This window comes from Anolis sagrei, chromosome 8, assembly GCF_037176765.1.
Source record: "Anolis sagrei isolate rAnoSag1 chromosome 8, rAnoSag1.mat, whole genome shotgun sequence".
NCBI lineage: Eukaryota > Metazoa > Chordata > Lepidosauria > Squamata > Dactyloidae > Anolis > Anolis sagrei.
Window position 1 is genome coordinate 37,067,444 of NC_090028.1, and position 12,906 is coordinate 37,080,349.

The following is a 12,906-nucleotide window of genomic DNA, read 5'->3' on the forward strand; positions in this document are numbered from 1 at the left end:
AGCACTGAATGTTTGCCATGTATGTGTACTGTGATCCGCCCTGAGTCCCCTTCAGGGTGAGAAGGGCGGAATATAAATAAAGTGTTTATTATTATTATTATTATTATTATTATTATTATTAGCACAGTATGTCACAGCAAACGAGATCTATATGCTGGATTTTGTATCACAAAATCACAAGTCGAACACTTCCCAAGCGTCTAGGACTGATTATTATTATTATTATTATTATTATTATTATTATTAGGCAATCAGGAGTCCCAGACACCCACACAATAGAAATAAGAGACTGGGGCACTGACCCTACTCGTATCTTCAGCATGCCATTAAATAATTCAGGGGAGTTGGAGATGATCCAGCCAATATGAATGACAAGCTCTTGCTGGAGAACAGCTTCCCTCTCATCCTGCAAGTTGCACTTGTTGTAGATGATGTCCTTAATTGCGCCGGGAGACACAGGATTAGATATAATTTCTTCTTCCTGGCCAAATGCCCCAAGAGTCACCTAAAGGAATACATTAGCAGCAATTAGAGTTGCAACCTGAAAAAAAGAAAACAGTAAAGGCTACCTTATTCATTATACCTTCCCGACTCAACTCTGTGCTTGCTATTAGGACTCAATATTGGGGAGGATAATTAGCTTGGTGAGTTAAATTCACAACTGAGGAGTAAATGGAGCTTTGCAGGCCTCTTTTACTAACAGATTTTGTGACCAAAAAGAAGTATTGCCTTCAAAGGCAGAATAATGACTTGGCAGATTGCTTGTTGAATAAGAGACTTGATCTGCACTGTTTCTTCTTTATGATTAAAACTTCCATTAGACCGGTACGGTTCACAGACTTGCCCTGGATGGAAGTTACATCCTTCAACAGAGAGAAAGGGCTCGTGATGCTGCTCTACCTTCCTCCCTGCTTCCACTGTATTAGATGCATAACGCACTCTGGTTAATGGCATGACCAGTTCTGATGCTACCAAAACCATTGTTCCTGGACCTTTAATATTTCACGGGGGTCCTTAATCACGTTCTCTCTTCTAAATGTTTAATGCAAACCCAGGCCCAGGGGCCAGATGTGGGCTCTTTTCTCAGGCCCTCCTCTCTCTCACCATCTTATCATTCCTTCCTTCTCTCTTTCCTACCTCCTTCCCTCTCTCCCTCCCTTCCCTCTCTCCCTCCCTTCCCTCTCTCTTTCTTCCTCTCTCTTTCCTTTCCTTTCACCCTTCCTTCCTTCCCTTTCCTCCCTCCTTCCCTCTTTGTCCTTCCTTCCTTCTTTCCTTCCTTCCCTCTTCCCTCCCTCCTTCCCTTTTGTCTTCCCTTCTTTCTTTCTCCCTTACCTTCCTTTTCTCTTTCCTTCCTCCATACCTCCTTCCCTTCCTTACCTCCCTCTTTCTTCCTCCCTCTTTCCTTTCACCCTTCCTTCCTTCCTTTTCTTCCCTCCTTCCCCTTCTTTCCTTCCTTCCTTCTCTTCCTTCCTTCCTTTCTTCCTTCCCTTTTGTCTTCCCTTCTTTCTTTCTCCCTCCCTTCATTTTCTCTTTCCTTCCTCCATCCCTCCTTCCCTCTTTCTTCCTCCCTCTTTCCTTTCCTTTCACCCTTCCTTCCTTCCCTTTCCTCTCTCCTTCCCTCTTTCTCCTTCTTTTCTTCCTTCCTTCCCTCTTTCTTCCCTCCTTCCTTCCTTCCTTTTTGTCTTCCCTTCTTTCTTTCCCCCTTCCCTTCCTTCTCTCTTTCCTCCCTCCTTCCCTCCCTTCCTTACCTCCCTCTTTCCTTTCATTTCACTCTTCCTTCCTTCCCTTTCCTCCCTCCTTCCCTCTTTCTCCTTCCTTCCTTCCCCCTTCCCTCCCTTCTTCCCTCCCTCCCTCCCTTCCTTCCATACTTCCCTCTTTCTTCCTTCCCTTTTGTTTTCCTTCCTTCCTTCCTTCCTTCCTTCCTTCCTTCCTTCCTTCCTTCCTTTCTCCCTTCCCTTCCCTTCCCTTCCCTTCCCTTCCCTTCCCTTCCCTTCCCTTCCCTTCCCTTCCCTTCCCTTCCCTTCCCTTCCCTTCCCTTCCCTTCCCTTCCCTTCCCTTCCCTTCCCTTCCCTTCCCTTCCCTTCCCTTCCATCTCTTTTTCCTTCCTCTTTTCCTCCTGGGAGAAGAGCTGGGAGAAGAGAAGCTAGAAAGGGAACATGAGACCCATGTTTCAAGGTTTAAAAGAGTGTCCCATTGAGGAGGATAAGAGGGAAAACTGACTTTCTGCTGCTCTAGACACCAGGGCACAAGAAGAGAGTAATGGGTTCAAATGCCTGGGAAAGAGGTTCGACTGAAAAGATTGGGAAGAACTTCCTGAGAGTGAGAGCTGTTGGAGAGTGGCCTAGGTTGCCTGGAAGTGTGGTGGAGTCTCCTTCTCTGGAGGCTTTTCCACAGAAGCTGTCTATCAGGAGTGCTTTGATTGTGTCTCCCTGCATGGCAGGGGTTGGACTGGATGATCCTTGGGGGTCTCTTCCAGCTCTAGGATTCTATATCAGGAGTAGGCAATATGGGGTCTAATGGATACACTTCTTCTCTCCCGTCCACCATCTCATCCTGACCAAGATTAACCCTTTTGGGATCCAAACATTTCCCGTCTTTCCTTCACTTTCTGCCTCCGAAAGAGAAGAAGAAGGGGAGGAAAGGGCAGGGAGGGGTCTTGGGGAGAACCCCCATCCACCCCACTCCGACCCACCATGTGGCCCCCATGACTGCTATAAATCAACACATTAGATCTGCTAATTGTGCCTATAACTTTACATATCTATTCCTACATACATAAACACACACACAACCCACTGTCTGGACTCAGTGTAGTCGTAGCGCTGCCTGTCCCTTTAACAGTGATGACCTGGTATTGGATAAGGGTCTCCCCAACCCATACATGCATTACTTCCACCTTGCTCGAGGTATTCCTTAACTCTGCACCAGCGTTAACTGTGGGATTTGTTGATGCCAACCAGACTTCTTCCCTAAACAGGAGCTGAAAGTGAGACGGGAGCACAGCATCCCAGAGTGGGTTTCACTAACTACTGTCAAGAGACAGGCAGCATTACATCTTCACTGGCTCATTGACCCAAGCAAATGAAACAGAAAGCCATTCAGAAGACACAGGCAAAGCAGATGACAACAAACCGCCAAACCATGCCATATAGAAACAGGCTTATCACAAGTTATTATGCAGTAATGGGATGATGAGGAAGCTGAGATGGAATCCACGATGATGGATTGAGATAGAAAAGCACTCCGAAGCCACGTTGCCTCCCAGAAGGGCATGCTGCTAGGATCACATCCACAGTGATGCAAACACGCCTGCTCAAATGTCACTTCTAGGACATGTTCCTTGGGTTTAGAAATGCCTGAGGTGCCTATCGAAACACCAATGACTTGCCCGTTTTCAAAACACTTACATTTCCTTATCATAATGGACTATCCATATTTTGGATGTGATAAATTCTACAAAGTCTCTACAACTTATAAGAGAGCACTGTTAGAAAAATTCCTTTAGCACATTAAAGTGGAATTAAATGTCAAAAGACGTGCCTCCAATGCACCTGACCTTGTTAGTCTTGATACACTGGCAGAGGCCAAATTAACAACTTTAATTGATTCCGTCTCTAGTAGTTGCCTAAAACTACTTGTTTAAAACACCTTGACTCCTGTGCTATTCTAATAATATAATATAATGTAATATAATATAATATATTGTAGGTAAAAGTAAAGCTTTTCCCCTGACATGAAGTCCAGTCGTGTCCGACTCTGAGGGTTGGTGCTCATCTCAATTTCTAAGCCAAAGAGCCAGCATTGTCCGTAGACACCTCCAAGGTCATGTGGCTGGTATGACTGCATGGAGCACTGGTACCTTCCTGCCAATGCGGTACCTATTGATCTACTCACATTTGCATGTTTTTGAACTGCTAGGTTGGCAGAAGCTGGGGCTGACAGCGGAAGCTCACGCCGCTCCCCGGATTCGAACCTGCGACCTTTCGGTCAACAAGCTCAACAGCTCAGCAGTTTAACCCACTGCACCACCAAGGCCTTATAATATTTATAATATAATAATAATAATAATATTTTATTTACAATATTATAATGCAATGCAATATAATACTACTACTAATATATATTATAATTATATATTTATATTACATGTAATATTACTAATTATATATTTATATTACATGTAATATTACTCACACCAGAAGTGACTTGTAGTTTCTCAAGTCGCTCCTAGCACAACAAACCTCCCCCCCCCCCCAATAATATTACAATATAATGGTATAGTACAATATAGTAGTATATAATACTGATATTGTACTATGCTAATCATATAATATATTGTATGTCTATATATCTTGTAAGCCGCTCTGAGTCCCCTTCAGGGTGAGAAGGGCAGCATATAAATGTCGTAAATAGGCCAAGCTCTGACAGAAAAAGATAAGGGAATCTTAACTAAAGCAAAACCAATTTCTGAGTGCTTGGGATAGCTTAATGAGGGGATAAAAGTCTCAAGTACGGGAAATGTAGCCAGATGAAGCATCATTTGGAATCAAGTGTAGTTCTCGTCCTTGTTTCATGGAAGCCTTGCCTGGAAGATTCTTGTCTAAGTATTTCTTGTTTCATGGTTTTGATTCTTGGATTTTATGATTGCATACTTATGCCTTGGATTAATGTTTGCTGGTTTTCTGGATTATATTAGAGAAGTGTGGACTTTGTTTTCATGCACTTTGCTGAACTTTTCCCTGGACTATTTTGTTCCTGCTTATCTTCTTACCTAATTGGATTTGCCTATTTCTTTAAAGTGCTTTTTTACTTTGCTGCTTTTTCATTATCTCTAATGAAAGGATTGTTTTCCTATTCAACGTGTGGTGTTTAAAGTCAGAGGGCTTTTCCTGTCCTGGAGTGCAACATGTTGTGTGTCACGAGGTAGGCAGAAAATGGTTCCGTATTTGGAGTTTTGCACTGCGACTTTCCGAATCATGGAAAACGACAAATGTCACTTTAAAACGCAGCGATAAATAACTGCTGCACAGTTATCCATTTCCCCCTGTATCCCCTTCTATACTTTAGTAATGAATACTGCAACTACTCTAAGATGGGGGCAAGTCTTATCTGTATTTCGCTATACCAAGTATTCGGCATACTGATGATACATAATAATAAAAATAGTGGAATACATCCAAATTTGGACCAAAGTAGAGCACACCCATTTAAATGAATGGAGTTTGTTAGTCACCACTTACACCCCAAGAGCAAGGAAATTTCTTGAAGGCAGGGAAATCGGTACAATAAAAGAGCAAAGTTAATCCATTTCGTTATGGTTAACAGGAAGTCACTGTGAAATTCGTGTTGATTTTACAGAATAGAAAGAGATTCTTTTTAAAGAAAGCATGCAAGTGACTTTAGAAATCTAAATCTCGTATTTTTTTCCCATGATTAATGATTTGGGGGAGGAATACAGACTTACCTGTTTGCCCTGAACTAAAACATTAGTAATAGACGGTGCAAGGCTGTCCACTAGTTTACATAAATGACTCGCTGCGAAGCGTACAACAGACCTGAGGGCAGAAAACAGAGCAATCCAGCTAGAAATCAAGCTCTAGTTTCATGAATCCAAGAATCTCAATTAAATCTTTTTGCCCCATTTTGGTCCATCCCAAATACTAAACATTTCAATAAGTATGTGGTATTTTATACTCGAGATGCATCTTTGTAAAACAGCATTTCTCAACCTGGGAGTCGGGACCCCTCGAGGGGTTGCCAAAGGGTATCAGAAGGGGCTGTTGGTCATGGGGGTTCTGTGTGGGAAGTTTGGCCCAATTCTATCATTGGTGGAGTTCAGAATGCTTTGATTGTAGATGAACTATAAATCCCAGCAACTACAATTCCCAAACGTCAAGGTCAACTAGCTTCAAATTCTACCAGTGTCCACATTTGGACATATTGAGCATCCATACCAAGTTTGGTCCTGATCCATCCTTGTTTGAGTCCACAGTGCTCTCTGGATGTAGGTGAACTACAACTTCCAAACTCAAGCTCAATGCCTACCAAACCTTTCCAGTATTTTCTGTTGGTCATGGGAGTTCTGTGTGCCAAGTTTGGTTCAATTCCATCATTGGTGAAGTTCAGAATGCTCTTTGATTGTAGGTAAACTATAAATCCCAGCAACTACAACTCCCAAACGTCAAGGTCAACTACCTCCAAATTCTACCAGTGTCCACATTTGGACATATTGAGCATCCATACCAAGTTTGGTCCTGATCCATCCTTGTTTGAGTCCACAGTGCTCTCTGGATGTAGGTGATCTACAACTCTCAAGCTCAATGCCTACCAAACCTTTCTAGTATTTCCTGTTGGTCATGGGAGTTCTGTGTGCCAGGTTTGGATCAATTTCATCATTGGTGGAGTTCAGAATGCTCTTTGATTGTAGGTAAACTATAAATCCCAGCAACTACAACTCCGAAACGTCAAGGTCAATTACCCCCAAATTCCACCAGTGTTCACATTTGGGCATATTGAGTTTTCATGCCAAGTTTGGTCCTGATCCATCATTGTTTGAGTCCACAGTGCTCTCTAGATGTAGATGAACTACAACTCTCAAGCTCAATGCCTACCAAACCTTTCTAGTATTTCCTGTTGGTCATGGGAGTTCTGTGTGCCAAGTTTGGATCAATTTCATCATTGGTGGAGTTCAGAATGCTCTTTGATTGTAGGTAAACTATAAATCCCAGCAACTACAACTCCGAAACGTCAAGGTCAATTACCCCCAAATTCCACCAGTGTTCACATTTGGGCATATTGAGTTTTCATGCCAAGTTTGGTCCTGATCCATCATTGTTTAAGTCCACAGTGCTCTCTGGATGTAGCTGAACTACAACTCTCAAGCTCAATGCCTACCAAACCTTTCTTGTATTTCTTGTTGGTCATGGGAGTTCTGTGTGCCAAGTTTTGTTCAATTCCATCTCTCTTTGTTTGCAGCATAATAAACAGGGCATGCAAAACAAACATCATTTGACAATCTTCTAGACGGAAAAACAGATGCAACATATCACACAGAGACAGTGACTCTGAGCAGCCAATTGTTGGTTGCTCACCATTAGACGTTTCTAATGGTGAATTCAAATGATACCATTATTCCACATTATTCCCTTCCACGACATGGGTATCAAAAGATATATTCATGGAGTTACTCAATAGATGATATAAACTTAAAATTGGAGATCATGTGGACGGTGAAAAGACAAGATGAAAACAACTATATTATTCCACGACTGTTTTATCTCTGCTTCTTGGCACAAATAAGAAACACTTCAACTAAGAGGCAAAGTATATGCTGCAAGCAGCCTGCTGTGAAATATGTCTTGCTGGGCTGCACAGCCTCCGGTGGCAAAATGAAGATCTTTACAAGGCAAAATATCAAACTTCAGATACTTTCAGAAGTATCAGGACTATCCGGTGAGCAAAGGACAACCCCTCCTGATGTTGTGAAACGTCTCCAGACATGCCAACCAGCACAGACAGCCAAGAGTGAAAAGCGCTGCAGTCCAATGTTAACAAGCTGAACTTTGCTTACCCTGATCTCAAACATTCCCCTTTACATGGTACTTCTGTATGTGAAAGTGAGGGAGGTGAATTATTGTTACCTATGTCATCTAGAGGGAATTCCAGAACTTTGGGATAAGCGCTTCCTGCAGGTCAACGTGAAGGAAACATGAAGGGAGGACCCTGCTTTCTCAGACTTAGGAGCATTTGAGCAGTAGTTCTGATGAGTCCATGTCTATCTGTCCATATGCTGATCGCTTTTGTGATATAATAATGTAAACCAATAATGTAATGTAAACAGACTGGTTCAAGTTTGGGAAAGGCGTACAGCAGGGTTGTATACTCTCACCCAACCTATTCAACTTGTATGCAGAACACATCATGCGATGTGCAGGGCTTGAGGAATGCAAGGCTGGGGTGAAAATTGGTCTTGATCTAAGGTAAGGTAGTCCCCTGACATTAAGTGCAGTCATGTCTGACTCTGGGGTGTGGTGCTCATCTCCATTTCTAAGCCGAAGAGCCAGCGTTGTCCGTAGACACCTCCACGGTCATGTGGCTGGCATGACTGCATGGAGCGCCGTTACCTATAAAGCCCTATACGGCTCCGGCCCAGTTTACCTGTCCGGACGAATTCTCCCGGGCTGCTCTCGGTCCCACCACCCTCACAATCACGGTTAGTGGGGACGAGGGACAGGGCCTTCTCGGTGGTGGCTCCCCGGCTTTGGAACTCCCTCCCACTAGAGATTAGATCTGCTCCCTCCCTCCTGACATTCAGGAAACTACTAAAGACCTGGCTCTGGAATGTGGCATTCGAGGACTGCATCTATAACCTCCTTCCACAAGGAAGGAGCATGATGAACTGCGACTATGATTATGACTATGACTGGATTGATGACTTGGCTTAGATAATTGTGATGATGATGTTTTTATTGTACTTTATTGTACTATTTTAATATGTAATGACGTTGCACTTTGTTGTGCTTATATATTATTGTACTTTCTTATATGCTGTAAACCGACCTGAGTCCTTCGCTGAGGTGAGAAGGCCGGTATAGAAAACTTCTAAATAAATACATAAATAAATAAATTGCTGGAAGAAACATTAACAACCTTAGATATGCAGATGATACCACTTGGATGGCCGAAAGAGAGGAGGAACTGAGGAACCTTCTAATCAAGGTGAAAGAAGAAATTGCAAAAGCTGAGTTTCAGTTAAACATAAAAAACCAAGATTCTGGCAACCAGACTGATTGACAACTGGGAAATAGAGGAAGGAAACGTGGAGGCAGTGACAGACTTTGTATTTCTAGGTGCAAAGAGGTTGACTGAAGCCAGGAAATCAGAAGATGTCTACTTCTTGGCAGGACAGCAATGACCAATTTTGATAAATAAAGATTATTATTACTACTACTACTACTACTACTACTGGTTGCTTCTGGAGTAGTAGTAGTAGTAGTAGTAGTAGTAATAATAATAATAATAATAATAATAACACTGTTCAACGGGGAAAAAGTTTCGGGCCTGAAAATAGTTGTTCTTTTATAATTTTGGGGTGCTGAAAACGAAAACGACATTTAAAAATGTATATTGGCTCTAGTTTTTATGATATAAGCAATCACGTGATCACGTATGGTTGAAAAAATGCATGTTGCGACTTACACTATGGAAGATTCTAGAATACTCTAGAAAGTTTGATGACGCAGTATTAATGCCGTGTGCAAAAGCCAGAAAGCCCTATATAAGGCCAGACTTTTGAACGGTGAGGGTCAGTCAGTTGAAGACTGAGACAGTATCGTTAAACATCGTTTTAGATTGTTCTTTTTACTGTAGTGATGCCTCACACATGTGTAAATAAAGCACTATGGAAAAAAGATATCAAGGCCAATGGACTCCGTCAATGCTGTCAGACTCCTGCTGGAGCATTGTACGAGACAATCCTTTCCTTGAATACAAAAGAAAAGTCAAGAGAAGCAAACAGGATATAAACTAAAGTCACGATTAAAGCGACATTGAAACTTTCAGACTTTTCAACTGCATTAGGCCTACTAACATAATTTGTTGCTGCACAAACATAAACAATAGACTAATTAATTAAATATTTCTCATGTATAAACTATTGGCAATATAATTTGACTAAAATTTAGTAAATATTCACGGTTTATATACATGCAGTAAGGTTAGGCGCATTATCATAATATTAACGAATTACCTATTGTGGAGAAAACTGAAATAACTGTTGCATAAAAACCAGAGCCAATTAACACATTTAATTATTATATTTGAATTCAGCATGTTAAATCTATTAAGAAGCGGCACATTTCATTTCCGAAACTGAGAAAAACTGAAAATTTGTAGAACAGTGTAATCTTTATTTATACCCCACCACCATCTTCCCAAAGGGGACTCGGGGCGGCTAACATGAGGCCAAGCCCGGAATTACAATACAGCAAAATAAAATACAATTAAGCAAAAATAAGATTAAAAAATACAATTGTATATCTTTGTATATACAAAAAATTATTAGAGTGGAATAATGGAGCAGAGGACAAGAAAGAATATATGAAAAGATGGAAAGAAAATATTGGAAGAACGATAAGAAGAGAAGAATGGGAAGAAATTTGGACCAGAAAATTGAAGTATTCATACGCATCTGACTTAAAAGAAAATTGGATAAAGATATCACAAAGATGGTATATGACTCCTTATAAATTAGGCAAGTGTTATAAAAATGCCAATTCAGAGTGTTGGAAGTGTAGAAAAAAGGAGGGTACATATTTCCACATGTGGTGGACGTGCGAAAAAGCGAAGGTATACTGGAAGATTATACAAGAAACAGTACAAACAATGCAGGGGTTAAATATTCATTTAAAGCCAGAAATATTTCTACTAGGAATCACGGGAAAAAAATCTAGATAAAATCCTGTTTCTACTACCCACTGCAGCCAGAATCTGCTATGCAAGATTATGGAAAAAACAGGAGACACCAAGTATAGAAGACTGGCTAGAAAAAGTTATGGAAATTAGAAATATGGACAGACTTACATATTTGATATCAAAAAACAAAGGTAAACCGATAAAAGAGACAAATTGGACAAAAGTTACAGAATATCTAAAAGAAAAGAAATATAAGATGCTAATATAGAAATTAAAAAATCAACCTCAAAAGAATGAAAGGGAGATGGAATGAGGAAGGGAGGAAGAAAGAAAAAGAGAGAAAAAGTAAGGAAGAAGGAAAAGGATGACACCTCACAGAAGATACTTTGGAAGTCAAGAAGAAAATATCTTTTTTTTTCTTTCCCTTGAGTTATATCTTTAAATTACTTCCTTTTTTTGTTTCTTCTTTTTTTCTCTCTCTCTCTTTTTGCTTTTTCTTTTTTTTAACCTTTCTGATTTTTTTTTAAATCATGCTATAGAAAAACTCAATAAAGACATATTTAAAAAAATACAATTGACTGGTTGCCCTGACATTACAAATAAATACTACTAATACTAGCCATCCCCTGCCACACGTTGCTGTGGCCCAGTCTGTGTATATGTGTTTTGTGTGTGTATGTGTATATATGTGGTTTTGCAAATGTGTTGTAATGTATTTTGTTATTTTTTTGGCTTTTCAAGTCCCTTCCACTGTACTTTTCAGTGTTTTAATGAGTGATGGTCACTTGTCGGCCTGATAGGTGTCTTGTGTCCAAGTTTTGTGTCAATTCGCCCAGTGGTTTTTGAGTTATGTTAATCCCACAAACGAACATTACATTTTTATTTATATAGAATACTAGCTGTCCCCTGCCACGCGTTGCTGTGGCCCAGTCTGTTGATCTGGAAAATAAAGTAATGAGAAAGTGTTGGTTTCTAATATATGTAATTTCTTTATGCTTGTGGGTAAACAGGATTTCTTGCTGTTTCTTTGTCAGTGTTGATGTGGAGAGTGTCTGATTTGCCCACCTTGGAACATGCAACATATCATTGTCCATCTTTAAGGGTCCCTTTCAAATCTATGATACTATATCTGTGTGTGTGTGTGTGAATCATATCTATCTATCTATCTATCTATCTATCTATCTATCTATCTATATCTATGGCTGGATGGCACTTTTTCAGGAGGGCTTTGATTACATTTTCTTGCCCTGATGGAGAGAGTTGGATTGGATGGCCTTAAGTATTTTCTGATGGTCATGGGGGTTCTGTGTGGGAAGTTTGCCCTGGTTCTGTCGTTCATGGGTTTCAGAATGATCTTTGATTGTAAGTGAACTGTGAATCCCAGTGAACACAACTTCCAAATGTCAAGGTCTATTTCCCCAAACTCCATCTGTGTTCATATTTGGGCGTATTGAGTGCTTGTGCAGATCCATCATTGTTTGAGTCCTCAGTGCTCTCTGGATGTAGGTGAACTACAACTCCAAAACCAAAGGTCAATGCCCACCAAACCGTTCCAGTAATTTCTGTTGGTCATGGGAGTTCTGTGTGCCAAGTTTGGTTCAATTCCATTGTTGATGGAGTTCAGAATGCTCTTTGATTGTAGGTGAACTATAAATCCCAGCAACTACAACTCCCAAATGAAAAAATCATAATTTTTTGGGTGATGGTCACTCCTTGTGTTGTGAGATGGTATGTTGCCAAATTTGGTGTGATTTCGTTCATTGGTTCTTTTGTTTTTAAGGTACTCATTATGCACAGAGCATTTTTATTATATAGAGATTATTATTGCCTAGCCCTGTCTTGGTAAATGAAACAATAATGTATAAGGAGAGTTAATAAATGAGTGTGTGGTATTCGACTAGATTAGCACAAAATCCATCAGCCAAATTGATGCTGAGTTCCATGACAACAAATGCACACACCCTTCAAAATCCAGAGCAAAAATAAAACAAACACTCAATGAAACAAACCCCAACGTAAGCAATACAATCAAAATGCAAATAAGCCAGCACATCTAAAGCAGCACTGCTTCAAACCTTGATGCACTTTACCTGCTTCCCATGGACTACCAGAGTTGTAATATGAGGGGCTAAAGAGGCAGCGAGCTTCTGAATGCATGCCGCGCTGCAGCGTAACACCAACCTAGATATGGCATAAACAATTACGAAAGAGGAATTCAGAAAGAGGCCGTTTCTACGTTGACCCCATACAATGTTTAGTGGAGAGGCATTTCCAAAACTGGGGTTGGGGCTGGAGGAAATGAAGCTGACAGAGGGAGCTCAACCTGTTCTCCCTGGATTCAAACCGCTGACCTATTGGACAGCAGTCCTGCCGGCACAAAGGTTTAACCCACTGTGCGAGACAAGATAAAATGGGCAGCAGAATGTTGCCTTAGAAACATCTAGAGCAGTGTTTCTCAACCTGGAGGTTGGGACCCTTGCGGGGGTCATGAGG

At 40.9% G+C, this 12,906-nt stretch overlaps 1 protein-coding gene across 6 annotated transcripts in view; it reads right to left on the bottom strand.

Annotated features, from left to right (window-relative positions):
• PHKB (phosphorylase kinase regulatory subunit beta) overlaps positions 1–12,906 on the bottom strand; it is a 237,155-nt gene that overhangs the window by 34,737 nt on the left and 189,512 nt on the right. For 5 of the 6 annotated variants that reach the window (XM_067471122.1, XM_060788360.2, XM_060788361.2 and 2 more), the window contains 2 exons: positions 5,465–5,555; positions 303–505 (listed from right to left, as the gene is read on the bottom strand). In XM_067471122.1, the coding sequence (XP_067327223.1) occupies positions 303–505; positions 5,465–5,555 (294 nt within the window). Of the gene's footprint in view, positions 1–302; positions 506–5,464; positions 5,556–12,503; positions 12,595–12,906 lie in introns of all 6 variants that reach the window. The other variant, XM_067471123.1, reaches the window with a different exon arrangement.